Raw genomic sequence first — 27,681 nt, 5'->3', positions numbered from 1 at the left:
CTGGAGGCTAGAGTATCCATGAGAATGTGAAGGTTCAAGAGCCTCAGGTTTGTTCACCCAAGTGTTACCACTTCAGATCTCAGGGTCCTGATCTTTTCCCATCAGATCCCTGACATGGATACAGAAGCCCTGTAAATGTATGCATTTATTCTTCTTTGAACAGCTCTAGTTGAATTCTGCCAGTTATATATACTATTTTATTTTTAAATTCAATTCTGAAAACTATAGTTTTTAATTTTAAGAATTATATGTATTTTCCATTTTTTTCCATTCTTTTGGTAATCGGCCTTGTTCATGTTTATAATTCCATCACTTATTAATTTCAACATTTCAGTAATACTTATAGTCCATATTGAATAATTTTAATAACTGAAGTCAGGGATATAAATCTCCTGCTGTTATTCCTGCTGATTCGCTTTCATGGTTATTTGTTTCCTTGTGCATTTGTTTATCTTTTATGGTGACTTCATCCATTGGCCAGAGAATTGATTTTGAATTGAATACTATTTAGCACTTAGCAATAAATGTTAAACATTTGCTAAGTGCTCACCCAGCACTAGTCTCTGGACTAAGTCCTTCCACACACACAATTTATATAATCTTTATAACAAGCCCATAAAGTAGGCAGAGGAGAACCCTGCTAGCATATACTAATACCTACAATGTGCCAGTTACTTTGTCAAATGCTTTACATATACCAGTTAGCCTCCAGAATACGACGCAGATACTACTACCATTTTTTTCAAATGAGAACACTGAGACCTAAAAAGCTCATTTAGCTAAAAAATGATGAAGACTAGGGTTCTAAACTAAGCCATCTGACTTCAGAATCTATACTATCCATTTTGAGAAGAATAATATTTAACAGACAGCCTAAAGGATAGAATGACTATCATTCCCAGTTTCTCAAATTTCTATTTTTTTGTTATAGCAACAGAAATAATTATCAGAAAGTTGTAGCTTAAGTCATTATTGAAGGCTTAAAAGAACTATAGTACAAAAATATCCATTTTGTATTTACTGATACTCCTATTGAGAAGAGGGGGTCTATATTTCCTTCTCTTGAATATAAGAAAAGAAATAAAGTGGAAAGAAAGAAGTAGCATTGACTCTATTAATAGATGACATGATCTTATATACAGAAAATCCCAGAGAATTAAAAAAAAAAACAACTAGAAAAAATGAATTCAGGATACAAGATCAATACAAAGAAATAAGTTGTATTTCTACACACTAGAAATGAGTGGTACAAAAATAAAATTTGGAAAACAGTTTTATTTAAATAGCATTAAAAAACACTTAGGATTAAATTTAACCAAAGACATATACAGTGGAAACTATAAGACATCTCTGAAAGAAATTAAAGAAGATCTAAATAAGGGAAAAGACATCCCATTTTCATGAATTGAAAAGCTTAATACTATTAAGGTAGGAATACTACTTAAAGAAATCTACAAATTCAAAGCAATCCCTATGAAAATCTCAATGACATTTTTATGTGCACAAATAGAAAAGCTACTCCTAAAATTCATATGGAATAGCAAAGGACTGTAAATAGCTGTACCAATCTTGAAAAAGAAAAGTAAAGTTGATGAACTCACATTTCCTGGTTTCAAAATTACCTAGCAGCTGTGGAAAACAATTTTTTAATGGTTCTTCAAGAAATAAAACATAAAATTATCACATGATCCAGCAATTTTACTCCTACATGCATACCCAAAAGATGGAAAGCAGGAATTAAAACGTGCATACATGTGCATGAATTTTCATAATAGCACTGTTCACAGTAGCCAAAAGGTGAAAACCACTCAAATATCCATCAACTGATGAATGGACCAAGAAAATATAATGTATCCATACAATGAACTAAAGCCAAAGAAGGAACTAAGTATTGATACATGCTACAAAGTAGATGAACCACATGCTACTGATACACACTATAAGAAACATGCTGAGTGAAAGAATCCCGAAACCAAAGGCTACCTGTTGTATGATTCTATCTACATGAAACATTTGGAATAGATAAATTGATAGAGATAGGAAGCAGATTAGTGCTGTCTAGGAGTTGAGGGGGAGAGGTGAGGGAGTATGACTGCTTAATGGGTACCGAGTTTATCTTTGGGGCAATGAAAATGTGGAATTTGATAGAGGTGATGGTTAACAATGTGAATATACTAAATAACACTGAAAGGCACACTTAAAACTGGTTAATGATTAATCTTATTATATGAAATTTACCTCAAAAATAAAATTTATTACTTTGTACCTTTTTTTTTAAAATAACCTTTTATGTATGTAAGTAACTTAGTTATAAACTACCCCAAAATATTTTGCAAAGGATTCAGGATATAAGTTTTAAAAAATGAATAAAAAGAAAACTTCAAATGAATTTAATAGCATTTCTAGAAAGGTTCAAAAGCACTTACCTTGATGGGATCCCTTTTTCCTTTTTTGTATTATACACCCAATTGAGCAACACTTTTCTAGTAAAGGTAAGAAGTTTTTTGCTTTCAGAATAATTCTTTACTGTCTCAGCATTCATATACCTAAAAAGAGGAAGAAGAAGAAATCTTTAAACATGCTTTAAAATTTTGGGAATAAATTCAGAGCAGAATTATTAGCAGGAAGACTATTCTGTCCAGTGATGACAGGGAAAAAGATGCTTTCATGGCCCTAGGTCCAGTTCACAAAGATGTAGATACAAGTGGATATATAATTATGAAGTTAAGTTGTGGGGCTCACCATTAAACAAAGAATATAAAAAACTGGAGATAAATGGGTCAAAATAGGAGAGCAGTCAAGGTTCAGGGAGAGAAAATATACCATGATTCAAATATATTTGGGTTTTATGTTGGATCCTCCATTAACTGATGTGGCAATGAACAAATTACCTCACTGGGAGTTCCTGTTGTGGCTCAGTGGGTTAAAAAGCCAACATCGTGTCCACGAGGATGTGAGTTCCATCCTTGGCCTTGCTCAGTGGGTTAAGGATCTGGTATAGCTGCAAGCTGCACTATAGGTTGCATGCATCTTTGATCTGTTACTGCTGTGGCTGAGATGTAGGCTTGCAGCTGAAGCTCCAATTTGACCCCTAGCCTGGGAACTTCCATATGTCACAGGTGTGGCCCTAAAAAGAAAAAAGTATTATATCACTAACCTGTTGGCTCTGTAGAATGGGGGTAAAACTACTTAGGCCAGCAAGGGATCATTAAATGAAAAAGTATATATGAGGCATCCACTCCATCTCACATATCCTCCCATATCTTTTATTTCACTTTCTGGACAAGTAATCAGGGAATTTATGGTGAAAATACAAGTGATGAAGAAAAGAGTAAAAATGGTTACTTGAAGTCAATGCTCATAAGTGCTTTAAAGATATTTGTCTCAAGTTGCCTGTAAATTTCTGCTGGATTTTCTATAGCGACGGCTCAGATATATGTGCTATGATTTGGTTTTGCTTAGCAAATAGCCTTGATCTTATGAGGAACTTATCTGCTGTAGACTAGGTTCTTTCCTTGTCTTCATTAGAAGGAGGACAGGGCTCCATCCTTGAATTTGAGGCCCTACCTTAAAATGTGGCTTAAATGGAAGGGCATTGATGACTTAAGTTCAAAGGTTGACCTTGTTCTACCTATGGATTAAAATATTCTCACTCTAAAATCTGGGCAATTCCCCTGCTTCAGGGATACTGACATAATTAAAAGAAGGAAGTTATCAAGTTCTTTGTAATTCCACATAATAATGTGGTAATTACACAGAAAATCATATATGTATATATGAGTTGATTCATTTCTGATTTTTAGAATATTTATTGAGCACCTATTTTGCTTAATATATGTGAGGGATAAACCATACAAAGGTTTGGGTCTCTGCCCCCAAGAATCCAGGCAGACTGGTGGAGTAAAACATAGAAACAACAGTTACAGTTAAGTGCAGTAAGTATTCTGCAGAGACAATAAAAAAGAGGGTGATCTAGACCCACAAAGGGGAGTGTCTAACACAGACTTGGAGAATCAGCAAACCTTCTAGAAGAAATTAATGCCTAAGCTAAGATCTGATCATTTTGCAAGTTATTATGAATCTTAAAATTCTGTGATATCAATGTGTGTGACATTTTACAAGTCAAATTACTAGGTATTTCAGGCGCCTGAATTCCTATTTTATATCAACATGTTCACTGTTTAGACAGGATTTAGGAAACCAGTAGGATCTCTTTAACTGGATAGTGAGATGGCTTAGTTTTGAATCTGGGTGCTGTAATTCATTAGTCAAATATCTTTGGGTAAATTATTTTATCTCTGTGCCTCACCTTCCCCATCTGCAAAATGAAAATAATAATAACACTTATAGAATTCTTATGACATTGAATGGTTAACACATGTAATATGTTTTAAACTGTGTCTGACACAGAACTCAATTAACTATGAGCTTTATTCAAAGTATTATTTCTTAGGCAATTATACAGGCACTTAGCACAGGTCCTGGTACCTCTGTTTAAACCCCTTGTCTATCTTTAGACTTGCTTTCTTGCCACAGGATATCCCAAATGCGGGGCTACTAATAGGAATGATCAGCAAATGGTAAAATTAACTCCAAGGCAGCCCAGTAAAGAAAGAATACTGAACACAAACAAGTGTAATCCTGGGATTTGAATACCCTTTCACTGATCTCAATATTACCCAGTGCCTGGCATATATCTTTGCACACATTAGAATTCAATATTTATCTCTTGCATGTGTGAATGAAAATGTAAAACGTTCCAAACTTTGCCTTTGTTGTTCATGACGAGTCCTTTCAACCCTTAACCCCCTTTTCCACTGCTTACCTCCTTTTAATATCCAAATTACTCTGGGTCCTAAGAGGCATATGTTGCTTTTGCCTTCATAGAGGAATTAAAGAGGAAAAATCAAGACAGTGGGCCAAACTGCTCTATACAGGTACTGTTTTATATGACCTCTTCTCAACAATCAGTGATAATACTTCTCAGCATGTCATTTATTCATTCATTAAAAAACTTCCAAAGTTCCTGCTGTGGTGCAAAGCGATCAGCAGCATCTCTGCAGTGCTAGGATGCAGGTTTGATCCCAAGGCCAGGCCAGCACAGTGGGTTAAGGGATCCCATGTTGCCAGAGCTGTGGTGTGGGTTGCAACTGCAGCTCGGATCTGATCCCTGGCCCTAGAAATTCCATATGCCATGGGGTGGCATAAACAAAGGAAGGAAGAAAGGAAGGAAGGGAGGGAGGGAGGGAGGGAGGGAGGGGGAGAGAGAGAGAGAGAGAGTTCGATAGAGATCGGAGAGAGAGAGGAGAGAGAGAGAGAGGAGAGAAGAGAGAAGAGAAAGAAAGAAAGAAAAAGAAAGAAAGAAAGAAAGAAAGAAAGAAAGAAAGAAAGAAAGAAAGAAAGAAAGAAAGAAAGAAAGAAAAGGAAAAATTAAAACTTCCACTGTACATATTGCATATGTCTTTTTTGGTGTTTGTTTGTTTGTTTGGCAACCTACAGTATATGGAAATTCCTGGGCCAGGGATTAAAGCTATGCCACAGCAGTGACCAGAGCCATTGCAGTGATAATTCCAGATCCTTAATCCATCACACCACAAGGGAACTCTGCATCTGTTTTTTTTTTGTTTGTTTGTTTGTTTGTTTTTTAATGATTTTTGTTTTTTCCATTATAGCTGCTTTACAGCGTTCTGTGAATTTTCTAATGTACAGCAAAGAGACCCAGTCACACATACACTTATACATTCTTTTTCTCACATTGTCCTCCATCATGCTCCATCACAAGTGACTAGATATAGTTCCCTGTGCTATACAGCAGGATCTCATTGCTTATACATTCCAAATGCAACATTTTGCATCTATTAACCCCAGATTCCCATCCCACTCCCTCCCCCTCTCCCTTGGCAACCACAAGTCTGTTCTCCCAGTCCATGAGTTTCTTTTCTATGGAAAGTTCATTTGTGCCGTATATTAGATTCCAGATATAAGTGAAATCATATGGTATTGGCCTGTATGTCTGTTATTGTACCAGTACCACATTGCCTTGATTAATGTAGATTTGTAATATTGTCTGAAGTCTGGGAGAGTTGTGCCTCCTGCTTGGTTTTTGTTCTTCAGGATTGCTTCGGGAATTCTGGGTCTTTTAATGGTTCCACATAAATTTCTGGATTGTTTGTTCTTGTTCTGTGAAAAATGTCATAGGCAATTTGATAGAGATTGCATTGAATCTATAGATTGCTTTGGTAAGTATGGCCATTTTTACGCACATCTGTCTTTAAAGTACAAATCACGTATATATACATGTATACATTTTGGACCATGCGTATGGCATGCAGAAGTTCCCAGGCCAGGGATCAAACCCGACAATTGGGATTCTTAACCTGCTGAGGTACCAGGGAACACTGTATTGTTTTAAATCGATCACCTCTGCCCAGCCCTGTCTACTCTGCTAACACTGCTCATGTCCCTTAAGCATTTGAAGAGCCTAGTATGAGAGGACAAGAACAAATGTACCATATATGGAAATACAACATCATAATGATTGGCTGGCTAGGGTTGAAATTAAAACTCTTAGGCCCTTGGAAAATCTGTACTCTCACTATAGTGAGAACATGCTCCAATGCCTGGTTGCTTCTCTTCCCATACATTTTATCTCTCTCTGTACCTCAGAACAGTGCACATGAGTAGATAGCAGACTGGAACATCTGTTCGGTCTTGAAGGGTATGCACCAAAGGAGCAGTTTCCTTGTAAGATGAGGACATGGGGGCGGGGGGGGCAAGCAATCCTAGAAACAAGCTCAGGACCGTTTGAGCAGGGGATGTTGGTGTCCATGGTCCCAGAAGGGTGGTCTAGAACAAGCAGGTATGCCTGGGCTTCCGGTTGATGTTGCTGCAACTGCATTGCACCTTAACTCCTCCCTCTGCCCAATCATACATACATCCTCTATCCTTCTACAGGGGACGATCTGAGGGTACGCCCTATCACGCTGACTTTGAGGAACTCACTGCTGACTGTGGAGGCTGACAGCTAAAGAAATCAATATGAACGAGTGTATCAAGAGAGGATGCACAGAGGGACGATGTGCCTGAAGGGATTAGGGAAGTCTTTGACCTCAGTGAGGTATTCGAGCAGTCTAAGAGGAGGGGTGGCTTACCACAGCTTAGCTTTGGGGGGCAAAAAGAGAAAAGGAAGAGCATCTCAGCCAGAAGGAGCAACTTGTTCAAGTGCATAGAGGTGTGAATGCATAGAGCTAGTTTTGGAAACTGGACATGAGTGATTTGGGCTGGTTGGGGGGTGCAGAGCAGGCAGTGGCTCCCACACATAATACTAGATGATCTCAAGTTACCAGACAAAAGCAAGAAATTCCCTTGCACAATTCCCTAAGTGCAGTGACTTAGGATGGAAGCTATCTCTTGAAAGTCAACTTACTCTCCCTTCTCAGCAAAGCTTCCTGCTGCACCAACCAGCACCTGGACTGCACTCTGGGACAGAGTCTCATTCCTGTATTGTCTCTGGTAGCTTGCCTAAAAGGAATGGTGAACCAAATCATTACATCATATGGATAACAATGACAACTTATTATGCCTTTTATGGAAAAATACTCTGTGAGAAAGAAGTCAAAATCCCCAAGTAATATACTATCTTTATAAAAAAATTTCTTTCTATGGAGTCAGACCATGAGGTCAGTGCAGAAGGTAGGTCTCTAGCTTCGGATGGAATGAAACTGGTTCTGCAGGAAACTAGTTTCCCACCAGGTGTCCATTAGATTTTCAAAAATAAGTGGCGGGAGCTCTGTGGCCAGCTAAGTGTGAGAACTGCTGCAAACTATCCCCATCTTAAACATTTATAATGGATATTAGAATACTAAAGGTTCTGAAAAATCCTACAGTATAGGATTCTGGCTTATGTCTTTAATCCAATTAAAAAATTTTTATTGTAGTTGATTTACAATGTTCTGTCAATTTCTGCTGTACAGAACAGCAGAAAGTGACCCAGTTATACACATATATACATTCTTTTTTTCACATTATCCTCCATCATGTTGCATCACAAGTGATCAGATGTAGTTCCTTGGGCTATACAGCAGAATCTGCTCCTATGGGGCAGAACACAGACATTCATTCATTCAGTCCTTCAAGTATTGAGAGCCCATTCTGCTTCATTGTGCTGGACATTGTTAAGAATCAACTTTCTAAACTGGAATGTAAGCTATGGCTAAAGAGCCCTGGGTTTCATAGAAGACTTTCTGTCTGCACAATCATTTATGGGCATGAAACATGGTTTTGCTCTTGGAGGGTACTAGAAAAGGATAGAATAAAATTCAAGGATGGACGATCAAAAGGCTATTTGTTTTTAATGACAGGAATTAAATAGAGAATCAATTTTTCCTTAAACTTCATTAGGATACTTATGAAATAATGTGAAATTAAAATGTTTTCAGTATCCCCAAAGATAAACGCAGTAGTCTATGGGAAAAATAAGAAAGCTGAAAATAATATAGACCTCATGAAAGTTTAGCAACACAAATGACAAAGCAGTTAGAGACTAGAAAAATGTTCATTCTTCAATGATCATTCATACCAAAGTGGAAGAAGAATTTAAAGAATGGTTGTTGATTCCTAAAAATAACCGCCATTTATTGAGCTGTCCAATATATCATGGAATTAATACAATAATTTATGTTTTACATAACATGATTTAATTCTTGGAAAAGCTTCATGAGGAAGGTGTTCTAATCTGTATTTTACAGATGAGAAAGCGGAGGCTTATCAGGGAGTTAAGTAGTTTTCTCAAGATCACATTAGAAACTCAATTCTCTCAGAATTTAAAGTCTCTCCCACCTTCCCTCATTATGTTATGCTGCCTGGCTTGTACCCCTGTCTTGCCATGCTGTGTTTCTTCTTATAATGTGCGTAGTGGAGAAGATATTGCTCCCAATAACAAGAACTGGCTGAGATTTAAATAAAAACTCTCAAAGCTTTGACAAACATAATAACCAACTAATAATACTGTTTGAAACAGTGAACATTAGACATGAGATTGCAGAAATAAAACCAGAAAACTAAAATAAACACAAAAATACATCCAGGACAAAGAAGGACTAAAAATCCAAGAGGTGACATGAAGATCTGGAAAACCCAACAGAGAGTTCCAACCTAATTTGAAAAAGAGGATTTCCTGATTAAGACCTAAACTAACACATAACACAAAGCAGCAAAGGCATAACAGCACAAATAGAAAACAAAACATTTGAGGCAATAAATCAAAAGGTATAGGGTGTCTGTACTGCAGAAAACACAGGACACTGCAAGTGGAAGAATCTAAGAGGTCATAGGGTTACCCTTTTAAAGACGGGGAGAATAAAGACTAAAAAGAATAAGTTCTGAGTCACATATCATACTAACAATGAAAGCAAGACTCAAAATGGAGTCCCGTGCATTGATTTTAAGGGCTCCTAAATAATACATTTTCCTGAAATAAGCTAAAAATCTGCAAGTGACTCAAAGACATGATCTCATAAAATCTACTGATGAAACCAAGCACCATATGGGCATCAGTTCCTTCTTCATGGCACTGCCTTGATGGCTTAAAGAAGTTATTTAGGTCCTTGTGAAACTGTGTCTGAGACTCAGCTTGTCTGCCAGGACTACTGCTGAAGAGGGAACAAGCACACTTCAAAGATATTCCACTCCCCAAGTTAGACTCAGCAGTCATAATCCTGTATGTATGGAATAAGCATGGTGGATCCACAGGCAATGAGGAAGGCCCAACATGAGCATTTTGAAAGCATGCGTCATGGCAACTAGGCATGATTCTGACCTGGAGAGAAAATGGTAACTAGGCTATTAGTAGTCTCTCGCAGGGTACTACATGCTGCTGTGCTACAGGACTTCTTTAAACTGCACCCAAGATTTGATATGAAAACATACAACCCTACACCTGCAGAGAGTAGTGAACGTGGAGGTATTCTTTCATAAAAAATTGATGTGGACCCTGAGATGGGCAGTGTCATGGAACTGACTGATGATACGTCTCAAGATAGAGCTCAGTAGTAATTCCTGCCGTGGGCATCTGTCAAATTCCCAGTTCTGCAAAATAAAACACCTTCTACTTAAGCTAATTTAGGTGGATTTCTTAGTTTTTCCTTTCCTTTTTCCTTTTTGCAGTCAAGCAGATTCCTGAGATGATGTCAAACTTCCCTTTGTCTTTGTAAACAATCTATTAAAGCTATGCAGATGAGTACACCCAAGACATCTCAAAGTTTTCAGTATAATTTTATCCAATAATTTATTTTTTTCATTATATTACTGTCAAAAAAACAGACACATAAATCAAAGGAGCAGAATAGAGACCCTAGAAATAAACCCATGCACCTGTGGTCAATTAACTTACAACAAAGGAGAATATACAATGAATATACAAAGGAGAAAAGAGAGTCTCTTTAATAAGATGTGCTGGAAAAGCTAGACAGCTACAGGTAAAAGAATAAGATGAGAACATTTTCTCACACCACATACAAAAATAAACTCAAGATGAATTAAAAACCTAAACTTAAGACAAAAAACCATAAAACTCCTAGAAGAAAACATAGGCAGAATATTCTTTTTTTTTCTTTTTTAATCCTTTTTGTCTTTTCTAGGGACGCACCCTTGACATATGGAGGTTCCCAGGCTAGGGGTCCAATTGGAGCTGTAGCCACCGGCCTACACCAGAGCCCCAGCAACGCAGGATCCGAGCCACATCTGCAACCTACACCACAGCTCATGGCAATGTCGGATCCTTAAGCCACTGAGTGAGGCCAGGGATTTAACCCGAAACCTCATGGTTCCTAGTCGGTTTCGCTAACCACTTAGCCATGATGGGAACTCCAGGCAGAACATTCTTTAACACAAACTGTAGCAATATACTTTTGGATCTGTCTCCTAAGGCAAAGGAAACAAAAGCAAAAGTGAGCAAATGGGACCTAATAAAGTAATAAAATAAACAAAGGGGAAAATATTTGCAAATGATATGACCAATAGTCCAATAATTTTACAGATACATAATAAATACTAACTATTTGTGCTGATAGGAGACGTCTGTTGGCCAGCTCTATTGCTTCAATGTTCAGGGTCTCATCTATTTCCTTGTTACAGTCTAGACATCTCACTTTTGGATGTTCTGTTACTTCTTCTTGGCTCAACTAAGTAAAACACAAAACCAAAAAAATAATACAGAAACATCAATGCATTGTTTAGCATAAACCTCAGTTAATTCACATACCAATTTGGCTTGAAAAATTATAGAAAGTCTGCTAGATACAGAAAAATGTTCAAATGAGTTTCCCCTAGCACAGTCATGTAGAAGGTAAAATCGTTGCCAGTTTTGAGGGGGAAGGCGTTATATCATACCTTTGCCTTTACATGGTATTAGTAACCATTTATAAAAACTACTGCATTTCTAAGCACCCATGATTCTGAAAGTGTGGTCCCCCAGCAGTGTTGGCATCCCCTGGGCATTGTTAGAAATGCACACTCTCAGACCCCACCATGGACCTGCTGAATCAGAAACTGTGGGGAACTGGGCCGCAATCTGTGTTTTTACAAACCCAATCTACAGTTCTGCTACAGGCAAACTCGCCACTTTAAACTAATCACTTAAGGTAGAATAAAAAGTGACCATGGCTGTTAGGAGATATGTGTATGGATAATTCCATTATATAGATGAAAATTTGAAGCTTAGATAAAATAAGAAGTATACAAAAGATCACGAAGCTATTTATTAAGTGACAAAGCTGGGATCTGAGCCCAGATTTTCTGAGTCCAAGGCCAATGCTCTGTCTGTAATGCTGAAAAATCCCTCCTGTCTGCATCATAAAGAGGAGAATGTATGGAGTGTTCCCTGGAGGCCTAGCGGTGGTTAAGGATTCAGTGTTGTCACTGCTGCAGCTGGAGTTTAATCCCTGGCCTGGGAACTTCCACCTTGCATGCCAGGGGTGGGACCAAGGGGAAAAAAAAAAAAAAAAAAAAAAACAGAGAATGCAGTTGTTTTATTCTCTGCCTTCTGAAACAGATCAAGTAGGAGTGGTAGCCTCAACTCTGACTTTGCATAGAGTCAGTAGGGTAAATAGATTAAAAATACCCTCTTCTGACCCTTTACATCAGAATTTCCTGAGTAGAAGCTGGGAAATCAATTTATATTTGTGATAGGCTTTCAAGGTGATTCTGATGCAGCAGGTTAGCAACAGGCCACAGATACTGGCAAAATTGTACAGAAAATTCTTAGAATTGACTTGGTACTTTTCTTATCCAGAAATCTTGGTAGTATTGCTGCAGACACGGGGCTTGATTCTGGAGCCCCCATCTGGAGCTTCAAGCACCTGTTAGAGGATATAAAATGGATTTGGGGAAATCCTTATTTATAGCAATCAATTATCTTATGTTTGCACTCCTAGAAGTTGGCCCCACGTATTGTGTGATGCAACAAAATGTTGCAACAAAAACTGGACATAATACATGGGATTGCAAATAGCAAGAAGCACTGAGCAGATCCCAAAACAACTTTTATTATTTCTACTATGACAGTCATGACTGCTGATGAATTATGCACTCATAAATGAATAAGAAGTCTGACCATGGAGAGTCTAACACATGTCTCAGAAGTGGAGGTAACATTTCACCACATGGATAGCTTTGACTTCTATTTTATATTTAAAAAAATAGTATTAACCATAAGCTAGGTCCTGGCAAGTACTTTGTTATTTAGTAGTCTAAATACATGCTGAATAAATGCTGTCCATCCTCAGACTAATAAAAAATTAGCCATTTCTAAGCCTCCCTCTCCTCTTTTTACGCTATCTTTTAAATGAGGCTCCAATACACTTTTTTTTTTTTTTTTTAAGGGCTGCACCTGTGGCATATGGAAGTTCCTAGTCTAGGGGTCAAATTGGAGTTGTAGCCACTGGCCTACACCACAGTAATGCCAGATCCAAGTCACGTCTTCCACCTACACCACAGTTCATGGCAACGCTGGATCCTTAACCCACCAAGGGAGGCCAGGGATCAAACCTGCATCCTCTTGGATAACAGTCAGATTCTTTTCCACTGGGCCATGATGGGAACTCCCATTCCTCTTTCTTTTTGAATATATAATATATATTTCCTATATACTCAAAGGGATTGTCACTTCTACTTTGCCCTACAGTGATCACAACATTCCCTAAGAACTGTGAATATTTATAACATTTATACTCATTTAAGGGCAACCATACCCACTTTGAAGGAATAAACAAAAGATGTTATTGCTTACTGCGTATGGGTTTTGAAGTATAATTGCTTTCTCAACCATGTTCCAATCTGCATTAGCAAGATCTTTGTCAAACTTGAGCGCAGAGGCTGCAGATTTGGTTAGCTCCTGAAAGTGTTGAAACGTACAATACAGCGATTTATGCTTTGTTGATGTGACATCGTGAAGACCTTTGATACAAAGAGTACATATTATAAATAACTGACACTCAATTATTTTCATATGGATTACAAAGTTTTTTGGCATTCTTACTGTCACTATTTTTTTTTAAGTCAAAGACTCATCTTGTTTCATGATGTGAATACTAACAATTTCAAACATTTCTGCTTTCATACTCTTTCTCACAAAAGCTGAGGTATATAATAATAGTAATAACGATGTGGTTACATATCATTCTGACTGTGTCTGTGAAGTGTTTTCTGGATGAGATTAACATTTAAATGGTAGTCTGAGAAAAGATTGCCCTCCACAATGGGGGCGGGGCTTCATCCAATCCATTGGAGGCTTGAAAAGAACAAAAGCCCGAGCAAAAGAAAATTCACTCTCTCTGCCTGATGATCTTTGAGCTGGGACTTGGGTCCTCTTCTGCCTTTAGATTTGGACTGGAACTTATCCTGTTGGCTTTCCTGTTTCTTAGGCCTGCAGATCTTGGGACTTAGCTTCTATAATCATGTGAGCCAGTTTCTCATAGTAAATCTCTTTCAATACATATGTATATATGTGTGTATAGACATATATATGCACACATATAAAGAGAGAAAATGTATGTACATTTTCACATGTATAGGATATATTAGGAGGTATATATGTGTATCTATACCTCCTGCACATATATCTCCTACTCATCTAGAATAAGTTTTTAAGTTTATTTAGCTACTAAGTAGAACATCTGATACTCTGGAAAATTTTGACTCTTTAATCTGTTCTTCCCATTTTACTATGTTAAGGCTCAGTGAATAAAAAAAAGAAAAGAAAAGAAAATATTTTGTAGCAAATATGAGGATGAAGGTGCAATATTATCCATAAAGATGAAATTTAAGATTAGTTTAAAGAATGCCATATGAGGGAATACTCTGCATATAACAGAAAGGACGATAGAATGGTTAAGAATATAATGGATTAAACGCTCCAGAACAATTTGTTTTTAGTTCTTTAACAACCATTACCTAGCTGTGTGACCTTAGACAAAAAAATTATAACTCTTTAGATTTCAATTTCTCAGTTGTTAAAAAGTAGGGGATTGAAAGAGGCATATTGCCTCCTAAAACTGGAATTTCTGTTTCTACTCTTCTCATAGCCCCCATAAGCCAGCGCAGGGCTAGAGTTGTCTTAAGACCTTGTTCATAAAATTACACTTACTGCTTAAAACCAATCAAGGAATTCCTTTTGCCTTCGAAATAAAATCTTTTTTTTTCTTTTTTTTTTGTCTTCTTAGGGCCGTACCCACAGCATATGGAGGCTCCCAGGCTAAGGGTTTAATTGCAGCTGTAGCCTCCAGCCTACGCCACAGCCACAGCAACGCCAGAACTGAGTCGAGTCTGCCACCTACACCACAGCTCACGGCAACGCCGGATCCTTAACCCACTCATTGAGGCCAGGGATGGAACCCGCATGGTTCCTAGTCAGATTCGTTTCCACTAGGCCATGATGGGAACTCCTGAAATAAAATCTTAGAATTCAAGGTCCTTCATTATCTCTTTCCCTACCACTCCCATCTGGCCTTCCTCCACTCTTGGCATTGTTCTAGAAGGTTCCAACACCTTGCCCTCCCTGAATGCAATTTCTGACATCCTCAGGAATTGATCATCTGTTGTGTTTTCCATTTTATTTATATGTGTTTTTTTTTTTTTAACTTTGATGCACAAATGACTCTGATATCACCTTGTTTGACTTGTTTACTGTGTTCTGTCTCCAGTGTAAGCTCAGAAATCTTCATCAACCCAGAAATCTTGTCTGGCTTCATGTATCACTATCAGTTAGAATATTGCCTGGCCTATAGCAGGCTCTTAGTGAAGTTTGTCAAATGATTGAATAAACTTATTGTATTATTTTGCTTAAATGAGACTAATGTAAATAAGCAATCTTTTAAAATTAACAAGCTTATTGGGCTAAACAATTCATATAACTTCACATAGAGACGCAGTTTCCACTTCAATTAGAGTAGATATGTACTTATATGGCTTCTTTCTTCATTATTAGCAAGTCTTTAGCATAGTTGGGATATCTTTCTCTTTACTCAGAATAGGACATATCAGGGCTTACCTAGTTTACTAACTGCTATGGGCAAAATAAATCTATTGACAATCAGGCTAATTAAGCATACTGCCACTCCATGAAATAATATCTGGAATTGAAAAAAAATACAAAGTAAGTATTCATGACAATTTCCTATAATGTACTTTATTTCCTGAAGTAGATTAAGCTAGGTTTTACTACGTCAATAGATGCTCATGAGAGAGGAGAATATGTATGTCAGGCATGATGAACGTACCCTGGGGATTCTGTCTTCCTGCACATCCTTCATATTTTTGAACCAAACCCCAAATCAGGACACATGGTTTGACAAGTATTTATATGCTTATAGAGACAGTAGGAAAAAAAAAAATACTTGTTCTTGAATTCTACTACTGCACATTTTTAGCCCTGGGAATAAGCCTGTGCTTTATCAATTCTTACTCACTGTACGCACCTCCATGTAGGTACACATGTGCACACAGTATTCTGCTCAACATTACCAGCACATCTGTGTCAAATAATTCTCCCCACTTAGGAAAAGAGAACCTGGAGGCCTTGATATATTTGCTCCACTTCATCCTTTGCTTCCCTGGCATCCCTGTATTGCCAGCAGGGAGGAGCAATTGATGCCTTTGGTGTCATATTTCTTCCCGACCCCACTACTTATATTCCAAGTTGGTCCCCATAGATGGGGAAGCAACAATTTTTAATCTGATACGACATACTTCCACTGATTTATGGAATTCTAACTTTTAGAACTTATTTTAAACTCTTTGCCAGTCCTCTGTTCTTTGGCCACAGACGAAGGTTAGTTAGAGACAGAGTGTGATACACACTAGAGGCTCTCAAGGGGGCACACTAGGCTCACTTGAGAAACTTTACAATATTGGTGCCCAGGATGCTCCCACTGAATATTCTAATTTAATTCTGCAAGGGTGCATTCCAAACACTGGTATATGTATATCCATTCACCTGCGGCATATGGGAGTTCCCAGGCCAGGGATCAAATCCAAGCCGCAGCTGCGACTTATGCCTCAGCTGCGACAATGCCAGATCGTTTAGTCCACTGAGTTGGTCTGGGGATCGAACACTTGCCTCTGCAGTGACCTGAACCAGATTCCTAACCCACTGTGCCACAGCAGGAACTCCAAAAGTTTTTAATTTTGATAAAGTATAATTTCATCTTTTTACTCTTTTATAGATTATGCTTTTGGTGTCTCTGTTTGGTCCCAAAGATTTTATCCCAAGTTCAAAAAAAAGTTTTCCAGTTTTAAATGTTATATTTAATTCTATGATTCATTTTGAATTAATTTTTTAGAAGATGTGAAACTTAGGTCAAGGGTTTTCTTTGCTTGGTTGGGTTTTTTTTTTTTTTCTTTGAATTACCAATTCTTCAGCACCATTTGTAAGACATCCTCTATTGAACTGCTTTTGTACCTTTATCAAAAATAGTTGGGAATGTTTCTATGGATCTATTTCTGAGTTCTCTATTCTGTTCCATGTGACTTTCTCTTTGCCAATACTACATAATCTCTGCATTAATTGTAATAATGCCTTAACATTAGATATAATGATTCCTCCCACTTTATTCTTCTTTTTCAAAATTGTTTTTTATTTTAGTTCCTTTGCTTTTTATTTCTTGAATAATTGTAGGTGATATTTTATCTTTAATTTTTGTTTCCTTATATCAATTGCTAACATATGGAAATACACCTTATTTTTTACACTTATTTTGTGTCCTGAAACCAAGCTAAATTCACTTATTAGTTCTAAGAGGGTTTTTGTGTGTGTGTGGTTTGTTTTCTTTTTGAAAATCTTTGGAATTTTCTATATAGATAATTGTTCTATCTGCAAATAGAGAGTTTTAGGAGTTTTATTTCTTTTTTCAATGTTAATGTGGGGTTTTTTTTTTTTTTTTTTGGCATATGAAGCAAGCTAGAACTTCCACCATGGCGTTTAATTAAAAGAATGAGAATGACATTCTTGGATTGTTCCCAATCATAGGGAGAAGTCAGTCTTTCATTATTAATTATAATGATACCTTTAGATTTTTTTTTGTAGATGTTCCTTATCAACATTAATAAGTCCCCTTCTATTTCTATTTTTGGAAAGATTTTATCATGAAATGATATTGATTTTTGTTATGTTCTTTTTCTGTATCAATTGATGCTATTCTATAAATGTCAGTTATATCCTATAGGTTGATGGTGCTGTTTGGTTCTTCCACATCTTTGCTGATTTTTTTGTCTAGTTGCCCTACAACTTGCTGAAGAAATTATAGGGAGGAGTGTTAAAATCTCCAACAATAATTTGTCTATTTCTCTTCTTAGTTTTCAGTTTTTGCTTCACATATTTTTACACACTTGTTTGTCACTGAAACTGTGAGGAGTAGAGAAGGATTAAGTTAATTTTTTTTTCTTTTTATGGACACACCTGCGGCATGAGGAAGTTTCTGGGTAGGGGTCGAACCGGACCTGCAGCTGCTGGCTTATGTCACAGCAATGTGGGATCTGAGCTGCATATGAGACCTACACCAAACTTGTGCCAATGCCAGAGCCTTAAGCCATGAGCCAGGGATCAGACTCACATTGTCATGGACACTGTGTTGGGTTCTTAACCCACAGAGCTACAATGGGAACTCCAGTATTTTTATTCCTTCATTGTAGTGCCTCCTTGTGGGTATTAATAGATTAGCTGAGGTTTCAGCCAAATTAAATAAAGGAAGGAGTACTATTTCTTCTCAACAAGTTACGACTAGTGAGATATCTCTTGAAATGATTATATTTATTACAGTTTTATTTCTAAGCAGATCTACATGTAGTCATCATCATCATAGTTCAGACTTACTATACATTTACTATATGCTAAACAGTGTATCAAGAATTTTTTGTATATTTTCTTTTCTTTTTTCTTTTTCTGTCTTTTGAGGGCCTCACCCACCGCATATGGAGGTTCCCAGGTTAGGGGTCAAATCGGAGCTGTGGCTTCTGGCCTACACCACAGCCACAGAAATGCCAGATCTGAGCCACGTCTGCAACTTATATCACAGCTCATGGCAATGCCAGATCCTTAACCCACTGAGCAAGGCCAGGGGTCAAACTTGCATCCTCATGGATAGATTCATTTCCACTGAGCCACAATGGAAATTCCTCTATATATTTTCAATTTCTCATAATAATCCTTTGAGATAGTGGATATAGTGAGATAGCCAGATAGACCTGGCTCATTCCAATTTGTGAGAGTTGATCATTAAATTTTCAGGAAGTTTATGAGGTGATTGACATTCTATTGGTGACAGTGATTACACAACAGAAATTGGCAAACACCACAACTTAGGGTCTCCCCCTCTCCAAGAAAATTGCTTGTTAAATATTAACTAGTAAACCACTGGTATTATGATCTGATTTGGAATGAAGAAACTAAAAAGTGGGGTGCTAGGGTGAGAATTAAATAACTTGTGGATGACCACACAGTAAAACAGCAGCCAGGTAAAAATTTCAGAACTCAGATCCACCCATCAGGATGTATGGTGATGATATTGATTTTGATTATTCAGGCAGGTGGAGATAAGTTAAAAAGGAGGAAATTATGTAATATTAGGTACTTTGGTTTTAAAAGAAATGGTTGAATATTTAGTTTTTTAATGTTTGGACTATAATTTAATTAGACACATAATAATGACCCTACCAAAGCACAATGGAAGTATTATACACATTGTGATGTCTGCACAGAAAGTTTCTTAAAGAGTTCCTTCTAATTGTCTTATTTTGGGATGAGGTAGAGGCAGAGTCATACCCATTCTGTTCTGTTCAGCAGAGTTTGGGAGTCCTATCTTAAGAATAACTCCCCATGGTATTCCAATCGTGGCACAGCAGAAGCGAATCTGACCAGGAACCATGAGGTTGCAGGTTGGATCCCTGGCCTCTCTCAGTGGGTTAAGGATCTGGTGTTGCTGTGAGCTGTGGTGTAGGTCACATAGACGCAGCTTGGATCCCATGTTACTGTGGCTCTGGTGTAGGCCAGCGGCTACAGCTTCTACTGGACCCCTACCCTGCGAATCTCCATATGCCAAGGGTGCCGCCCTAAAAAAAAGACGGAAAAAAAAAAAAAAGGATAACTCCCCTAGAATTCCTGTTATGGCTCAGTGGAAATGAATCTGACTAGAAATCTACAGGGACGCAGGTTTGATCCCTGGTCTTGCTCAGTGGGTCAAAGATCTGGCATTGCCATTAGCAGTGGTGTAGGTCTCAGAAGCAGCTAGGATCCTGTGTTGCTGTGGCTATAGTGTAGGCTGGCAGCTGTAGCTCTGATTCAACCCCCATCCTGGGAATTTCCATATGTCACAATGCAGCCTTAAAAAGAAAAAAAAAAAAAAAAAGAAGAAGAATTTCCCTTAATAATGAAAATGTTTGGGTTCCTAGCGTTGCTAAATGCGGCCTCATAAAGTTGCAGAAGGCAATAGAGCCAATTATAAGTAGGTTTCTGCTTTTCTTGAGTATATAAGTAAAAATAGAAACACTTATTGAGCGCATGCTCTGTATCAGGGGCTATTGAAAATGATTTATAGGTTTTAATTCCTTTACATTTCACAATAAACCTACTTTTAAGAGCATGATGAATGGAGTTGGGGATAAGTTAGATGGAAAGAGAAAAGTTCACAGTTGCTCCTCCCCGCCCCAATTTTCCCACTGTAGCTAAATCACTTCCACAGTCCAAGCAGGACTGAGCGACCTCACTGCAAAGATATTTTAGTACACAGAAATAGTTTTTATAAAGTATTCAAATTAAAAAAATCTTTATCTTTCTTTACCTGAGACTTCTCCCTCTCAGATCCAAGAGAAAATTCAGAGTAGGCAAGCAGAAGGGCCATGTTTATATTAGGAATACCTTTCATTTCACTCCAGACCATTATGAATGCCCAGCGCCAGCTGAAACCATGAGCAAGTCGAGACAAAAGAGGGCTCAATAATAGAAAGACCAGAAGTCTAAAAGACAAAACGCATTTTAAAAAGTTATCTTTGTCATAGAAATGTCCTTCCATTTCATTCTATACTATTCCAATCTATTTCCCATGGAATTGCCAAATCACAGACAAAGGCATGGCATCAAAGGAAAGCAGGGAGTTCCCGTCGTGGCGCAGTGGTTAACGAATCCGACTAGGAACCATGAGGTTGCGGGTTCGGTCCCTGCCCTTGCTCAGTGGGTTAACGATCCGGCGTTGCCGTGAGCTGTGGTGTAGGTTGCAGACGCGGCTCGGATCCCACGTTGCTGTGGCTCTGGCGTAGACCAGTGGCTACAGCTCCGATTCGACCCCTAGCCTGGGAACCTCCATATGCCGCGGGTGCGGCCCAAGGAATAGCAACAACAAGAACAAAAAAGACCAAAAAAAAAAACCCAAAAAACAAAAAAACAAAAAGGAAAGCAGAAAGGTGTTCCATACAGAGACATGCCAAGAGGATGGTATTTATTCTCTTTCTTTCTTTCTGTTGGGTAAGTGGTGGGGTAACACTACATCATCCTCAAGTGGTGCTTCTTCAAGTGAAAAAGAATATGTTAGAGACGTTTTATAAATACACTATCTTCTGGATCCCCAAAATAAATAAAAGTAAATCAAATAAAGAAGAGAGAAAATAATGTCCTCTTTTACTTTTTCTTTGTAGATTTCAACCTTACTGAATCTGCCCAGAATTGGCTAATTCATTTCTATTTCTTCTTTTTTTTGTCTTTTTTTTTTTTTGCTATTTCTTGGGCCGCTCCCGCGGCATATGGAGGTTCCCAGGCTAGGGGTCGAATCGGAGCTGTAGCCACCGGCCTACACCAGAGCCACAGCAACGTGGGATCCGAGCCGCGTCTGCAACCTACACCACAGCTCACGGCAACGCCGGATCGTTAACCCACTGAGCAAGGGCAGGGACCGAACCTGCAACCTCATGGTTCCTAGTCGGATTCGTTAATCACTGCGCCACGACGGGAACTCCTCTATTTCTTCTTTCAGTCACATATCATTCTAATATTTTACACCAACTGTACCTGCTAATTTGGGGCTAGTTTCCATTTATGTGGCACTGGCTGACTTGGTGCTGACTCCTAGCTAATTTTCCTAGCTGGGAGTAGAATATTAACAATTTGGGGTGTTGGAGATTCAAGAATTGTTATGGTGGTTTTCCTCTTCCATGTCATCTCTTTTTCAATTACATGGACAGACTACTTACTGCCTTTTAACACTGGGAAAGGGACTACAAAAATTGTTTAGATAAAAAAGATAGTTACAAGGAGGACTTCCTTATGATTTTTAAAAAGATATTTCCAACTATAATAAGAAATTGTTATATAATATTAAGCAAAGAAAGATAACTTTTTTTTTGTCTTTTTGTCTTTTCTAGGGCCGCACCCAGGGCACATGGAGGTTCCCAGGCTAGGGGTCCAATCGGAGCTGTAACCACCAGCCACAGCCACAGCCACAGCAACGCCAGATCCGAGCCTTGTCTGTGACCTACACCGCAGCTCATGGCAATGCCGGATCCTTAACCCACTGAGTGAGGCCAGGGATTGAACCTGCAATCTCATGGTTCCTGGTTGGATTCGTTAACCACTGAGCCATAATGGGAATTCCAAGAAAGAAAAAATTTTTATATATGACAAGTGTTTAACTTCATGAAACCTCATAGAATAAAAACACTGGATGAAGTGTATGAAATGTTAATAGTGATTGCTCTAAGTAGTAAAATTAGGAGAAATGTTTTTTTTTTGTAATTTTCAAAAATTTTACAAAGTGCTTATATCATTTTGAAATGTAATTACAAATTGAAACAAAACAAAGCACAGAATTCTCTTGTGGTGCAGGAAGTTAAGTATCCAGTGTTGTCACTGCAACAGCCAGGTCACTTGGTTCAATCCCTGGTTGAGGAACTTCCACACGCCATGGGCAAAGTCAAAAAAAAAAAAGAAAGAAAGAAAAAGAGAAAACACTGAGCACACTAATATGCTGATAATTTCTTAGAAAGTTTGAGTGAGTTTTTCACTCTAAAAAATAAAAACTTTCTGTCATTTTAAAGAGTATCTTCAGGCTTAGTCAATATCCTATAAATAGAAAAATCCAAATGGAATTCTTACCTGAAAACAACAAGGGTTAAGTAGATATTTAATGTATAATATATATCTGAAAATGATATATATAAATATGTATGTGCAGGAATTAGAAGTCCAATGAAAGTAAACACCATAAGAAAAGCAACAAATGACAGACAATTCCAGAACCTGTATTTTAAGAAAATAATTTAAACATAGTTAATTAACATATTTAACACAAGGCTGATCTATATGATGCATTGTGCTCGGCATTATAAAAAAATTTTTAACTGAGGAGAAAGGAGCTCGAAGGAAGGTAAACAAATACTTTTAATGCAATTTTAACCAATTTACACCGAATGTAAATTAGTATCTTTCTTTTTGGATTGACTTTGAAAGACCTGTTAGGTGGCACCTATACTATTTGACAAAACTCATTCAGGCACTAGAGTTCAAGAGGTTCAAAAATATTGATTGTAAAGTCCCTGGTATCATTAGGGAGAGCTAAAATCATCTATTTTTGAAAGGGGTATTCCCCTGCTAGCCTGATTTACATAGCGAAAGAATCAAGTCTTTGCCTAAAATCTAGCTAGCTCTTAGACGATGTGAATGGATCTTTTATCCACATGAATACCCTTTGTAGAGTCTCCTTATGTGATTTCAGAGCCTGTGCTTATTCAAGTACCCCAGAGCCCAGAAAATCTCTGCATCCTCCCCAAAGCTCATGTTCTCATCAACTGAAGGCAAAGCAGTTTGAAAAATATACTAAAACACTATTACTGGTCATTTTGGGGTGTTGGGCCCATAGCTATTTAAAACTTACTTGTTGTCTCTCTATATACTTTGTGTCCTTAATATCAACATTATATTTGTAGCAAAATAAATTGAAAAGATTAAAAGGGTACATGAGTACCATTTTATGAGAGGAAAATAGTCTGGTTTTACCCATATGCTGCCAGCCTGTCCCTAAATCACAAATACCTAGGAAATGTTAAATTAAATCATTTAAAATATTTTTTCTATGACTAAACTTAGGGTGTGAACTCTAAGCTGTGAACTATCACTTTTAGATGTGTGGCCATTCTTTTAATTCTATTAGCTTCTGGATTTAAGCATCACATTCAATGTTAACTTGAAAGGAAACTCACTAAAATACATTTTATGACAATTGCGTAATTTTTGCATTTTAATCCTTCTTTTGACTACACTATCAAAAGCATATCCAATTGTACCATGTACACAGGTAACAACAAAAATTCCTCAAACATTATGCCAACCTACCTATGTAATTAATGAAATCACTAGTAAACCATTGAGTAAGCTAATTCAGTCAGATGAAAGGTGAATATGAAATACTAGCATTCTTCACTATTCATTTAACAATAACATAATTAAAATTTTCTCCTTTTCACTGTGGAAATTGCCTCCAAATATCAAAAATCCCCATCTTGTTAATTTGCACAAAATGTAATCATATCAATTAGGCAGCAAATACTAAATCAAGATTCTTTTATAGATGGTAGAAATTAATGGGAGAAACCTAATGAGGAGAAAATAAGATTCTCTAAGGAATCAATGCCCATCAGATTCAGAGTGGCTATGAGCCTAACAACAAATCTCCAAACCCATCTAATAAATGTGTGCATGTATCTAATAGATGTGTGCATGCACTTGTGTGCATGAATGCAATAAGTCAGGCACACAGAGAAAGGGCTTCTGAATTTTTTTTTTAAGTTCCTCTCCTTTATTTGGTGATCATGAGTTATCCTAATAAATCTAGATTTTTTTTTGGTAGCAAAGGGTCACAGCCCAACCCCGTTTGTATCTTAATATCATCTGGAAAGAGTTTTTAAAAATCATACATCCTATGCTCTCACCCTCACAGATTTTGATACTATAGACCTAGGCTTCTGTGTTTTTTTTTTTGCCTTTTTTTTTAAATTTAAGGGCCACAATTGTGGCATATGGAGGTTCCCAGGCTAGGGGGTCACATCAGAGCTGTAGCTGTCAGCCTAAACCACAGCCACAGCAATGCCAGATCCAAGCCATATCTGCAATCTACCCCACAGCTCACGGCAATGCAAAACCTTAACCCACTGAGCGAGGCCAAGGATCAAACCCGTGTCCTCATGGATGCTAGTCAGGTTTGTTAACCACTGAGCCACAATGGGAACTACCTTCTGTGTTATTTTTATAGCTCAAGATTGCACAGCCCCTAGCCTAGAGGAATGATAAGACCTCATGGCCTGGACATTTTAGGGACATCAATTTGCCAGGACAAAACATTATACAGTCTGGCAAGGGCATGTCTCCTATTAGGGGAATTTCCTTCTAACGAGGTGAAGTATGAATGGAAGCAGGAAAGAAGTAAGGCATCTACTTCTGCCAAAGTGTAGAGAAAGCACATTTCAAAAGAAGCACAAGTACACAGGAAAACAGGGAGCATGTTTGGCATGTCTGAGGACCAGCAAGTGTGGCTACAGCAGAGTGGGTGGGGTAATAGTAGTAGACATGAATCCCAGAGGTAACAGGGGGACAAACATATCATTTGTTTGCCAATACAACAACTTTGACTTGTAGCCTAATAGATGAGAATATGTTAGATGGTTTTAAACAAAAGGAATGATCTGGGTAAGGGGGAAGTAAAGTGAGTGAGGATCAGCAAAGTATCATAGGATCTATGCACTACAGCCTCAGTGCAGAATTGTTAAAATTGGGGTTCTGGGGGAGATAAGCTGAAAAGATGGGAGATGGTGCACCTTCTCTCTTAGAGAGTCGGGTGGTAAACTATTGAGGGATTTAGTAGGGTTTATGATTATTGTCTTGGATTTCTACTATCTTAGAGAGTAGGAGTGGGTACATATATGTTAGATAGTAAGATTCTTGAAATTGAGATTATGAAGTGATCATTGAGCATGACAGTGGGTGGCTGAAGCAGAGTGGTGCACATGCTCAGAGGAGGAGATGAAGTCCAGGAATTGAAAGGTGAAGGAATAGAAGGATCAGCTGTGTAAATATCGATTGACATCACTACGAATAAAGTGATGTTGGTGAGAGTAACAGTGAGAGAGGGGCCATAATCTTCACATTTTGGAGAGTGTGATTTGGGGTTCTACAGATAACCTCAACCAAGAAAGTAGCAGATGGTATAGTCTGATGGCATGACCTTCAAAACTGGGTTCTTCTAGGGAAGGAGAATAATACAGAAAGGGCAGAGATGCAGAAAGCTCACTTACATCAACAATAGGCTTATAGTATCAGGGATGCAGTTGAGAAAGGTCCTACAACTTTTAAGGAATACTAGCGTTGGAAATTACAATAACTCTGGCTCAGGTCATCAGTGTCAGAAAGTGAGACACATGGACAAGGAGAAATCTCGACAAGGCTCTTTACTTATGCAGAAGGGCGCAGGCACTCCAAAAAGTGTGCACACCGAACAAAGGACCCTCACCTATTTATCCCTAACGCAGGTGATTTACCTCTCCCCTTCCCATTGGTCAGGTCAGGGCACACACTCTTCCCCATTGGCTAATTTGAAACACATTGTTACTGGGAGAAGAAGGAAAGGGGAGGGGTGGGGGTCACAGGAAGGCATTTTAGCAAAATGGAGTAACCAAGATTTCCTTTGATAGAAAAGACATTATGTTACTTCCCACACTAGGGAAATAGTCTCCAGGAGAAATCCAGTTTCAGCTAAAGTAAGAATGAAGGGGAGCCTTCAGAATTACTTCCCACAGATATAAATACTTCGGTTAACATTTTTAATTCTTCCTATAATTGTGGCCCAATCAAGTCTGTCCAGCTGCTAGCACAATTGGCTCCCATTGCAACTGATATGAAATTTTAGTGACATGCCTGCAAATCCTATCAAATCCTATACTTTTAAGCTACTGACTTCTGAACTCACTTCATCTTCCATAGCAGTCTCTTAATCTCCCCCCGCAAAAGAATCATTGACTGTGTTTCAGGGTCTCTATGAACACATATGTTACCTTTTATGATTTAGACCATGTTCCCAGCCCATGTATTAGGACATTACAGAAAGCACACTTCTTCGAGATTTACACAGAGTCCACTCACCCCTCAGGTGGGTGCGCCATACAAGGCACAGTTTGTACTTTTAGATTTTCTTTTATAACAATGCCAGCTGTTTTTAAATGCCCTAGCTTATTTAATCTTTTAATCAGTTTTGTATGGGCTCTTTTCACCCTCCTTTTTTTTTTTTTTAAGGGCCACACCCAAGATATATGGAGATTCCGAGGCTAGGGGTCAAATCCCAGGTGTAGCTACCAGCCTACACCACAGCCACAGCAACAGGGGATCTGAGCCACATCTGCAACCTACACTGATGAGACCTGCTCATCAACTGAGGTCCCAAAGTCAGCGGTGCTGCAGATTTAAGAAAGAAGAGACAAAGAAATAGAGTGGGGATCAGGGGGCTACTGCCTTCGAGAGGCAATAGCAACCCTCTGAGCCAAGTCATGATTTTTATTTGCTATTTTCTACTTCCTTGTACATACAGAATCACATGTGTCATTTACAATGTTACCGATCAAGGCTACAGATAAGTAAGGCACAGACCCTTTGTATTCATAGATGCTATAAACGATTAACCCTCCAGAGAAAGATTATATTGTTTATGCTTAAGGCTATTTCACCCTTTCCTCCAACTCCCTTAGGGTTCTGGTCATGAGAACAAGAATGTCAATGGCTTTCCACCAACGACATCTGGAGTATTAGGCAACTTGCTTTCAAGCAGCCCCTCCTACGATGTACATTTCCAGTCTCACTCCCTTTCCTCCAGGGATCTGAGAAAGTCTTATATATTTTGCACGCCTAGATTAGCGTCATTCTTCAAGTGCCATCTAGTTTCTTTGATTCACTATGGCCTGTATACATGCATATCCAGCAAGCCTCCAACACTACACCACAGCTCATGGCAATGCTAGATCCTTAACCCACTGAGCGAGGCCAGAGATCAAACCCGAATCTTCATGGATACTAGTCAGGTTCATTACCTCTAAACTAAGAGGGGAATTCCTCCTCACTGTCCTTAAAATATAGGTCTTTTATTCTAGTTCCAGTCCCATACCCAT

General features: G+C 38.2%; 1 protein-coding gene across 1 annotated transcript in view; it reads right to left on the bottom strand.

Annotated features, from left to right (window-relative positions):
- Window positions 1-27,681, bottom strand: part of SLC9C1 (solute carrier family 9 member C1) — an 89,896-nt gene that overhangs the window by 35,882 nt on the left and 26,333 nt on the right. The window contains exons 8-14 of the mRNA XM_047752916.1: window positions 22,631-22,774; window positions 20,328-20,502; window positions 15,545-15,626; window positions 13,286-13,452; window positions 11,055-11,180; window positions 7,427-7,521; window positions 2,427-2,546 (exon numbers count right to left, since the gene is read on the bottom strand). Coding sequence (XP_047608872.1) covers window positions 2,427-2,546; window positions 7,427-7,521; window positions 11,055-11,180; window positions 13,286-13,452; window positions 15,545-15,626; window positions 20,328-20,502; window positions 22,631-22,774 — 909 coding nt within the window. The remainder of the gene's footprint in view (window positions 1-2,426; window positions 2,547-7,426; window positions 7,522-11,054; window positions 11,181-13,285; window positions 13,453-15,544; window positions 15,627-20,327; window positions 20,503-22,630; window positions 22,775-27,681) is intronic.

The sequence above is a fragment of the Phacochoerus africanus genome, chromosome 1, assembly GCF_016906955.1.
Source record: "Phacochoerus africanus isolate WHEZ1 chromosome 1, ROS_Pafr_v1, whole genome shotgun sequence".
Classification (NCBI taxonomy): domain Eukaryota; kingdom Metazoa; phylum Chordata; class Mammalia; order Artiodactyla; family Suidae; genus Phacochoerus; species Phacochoerus africanus.
The sequence above is the reverse complement of the archived record's forward strand: the minus strand, read 5'-3'. Positions and strand labels throughout refer to the sequence as shown.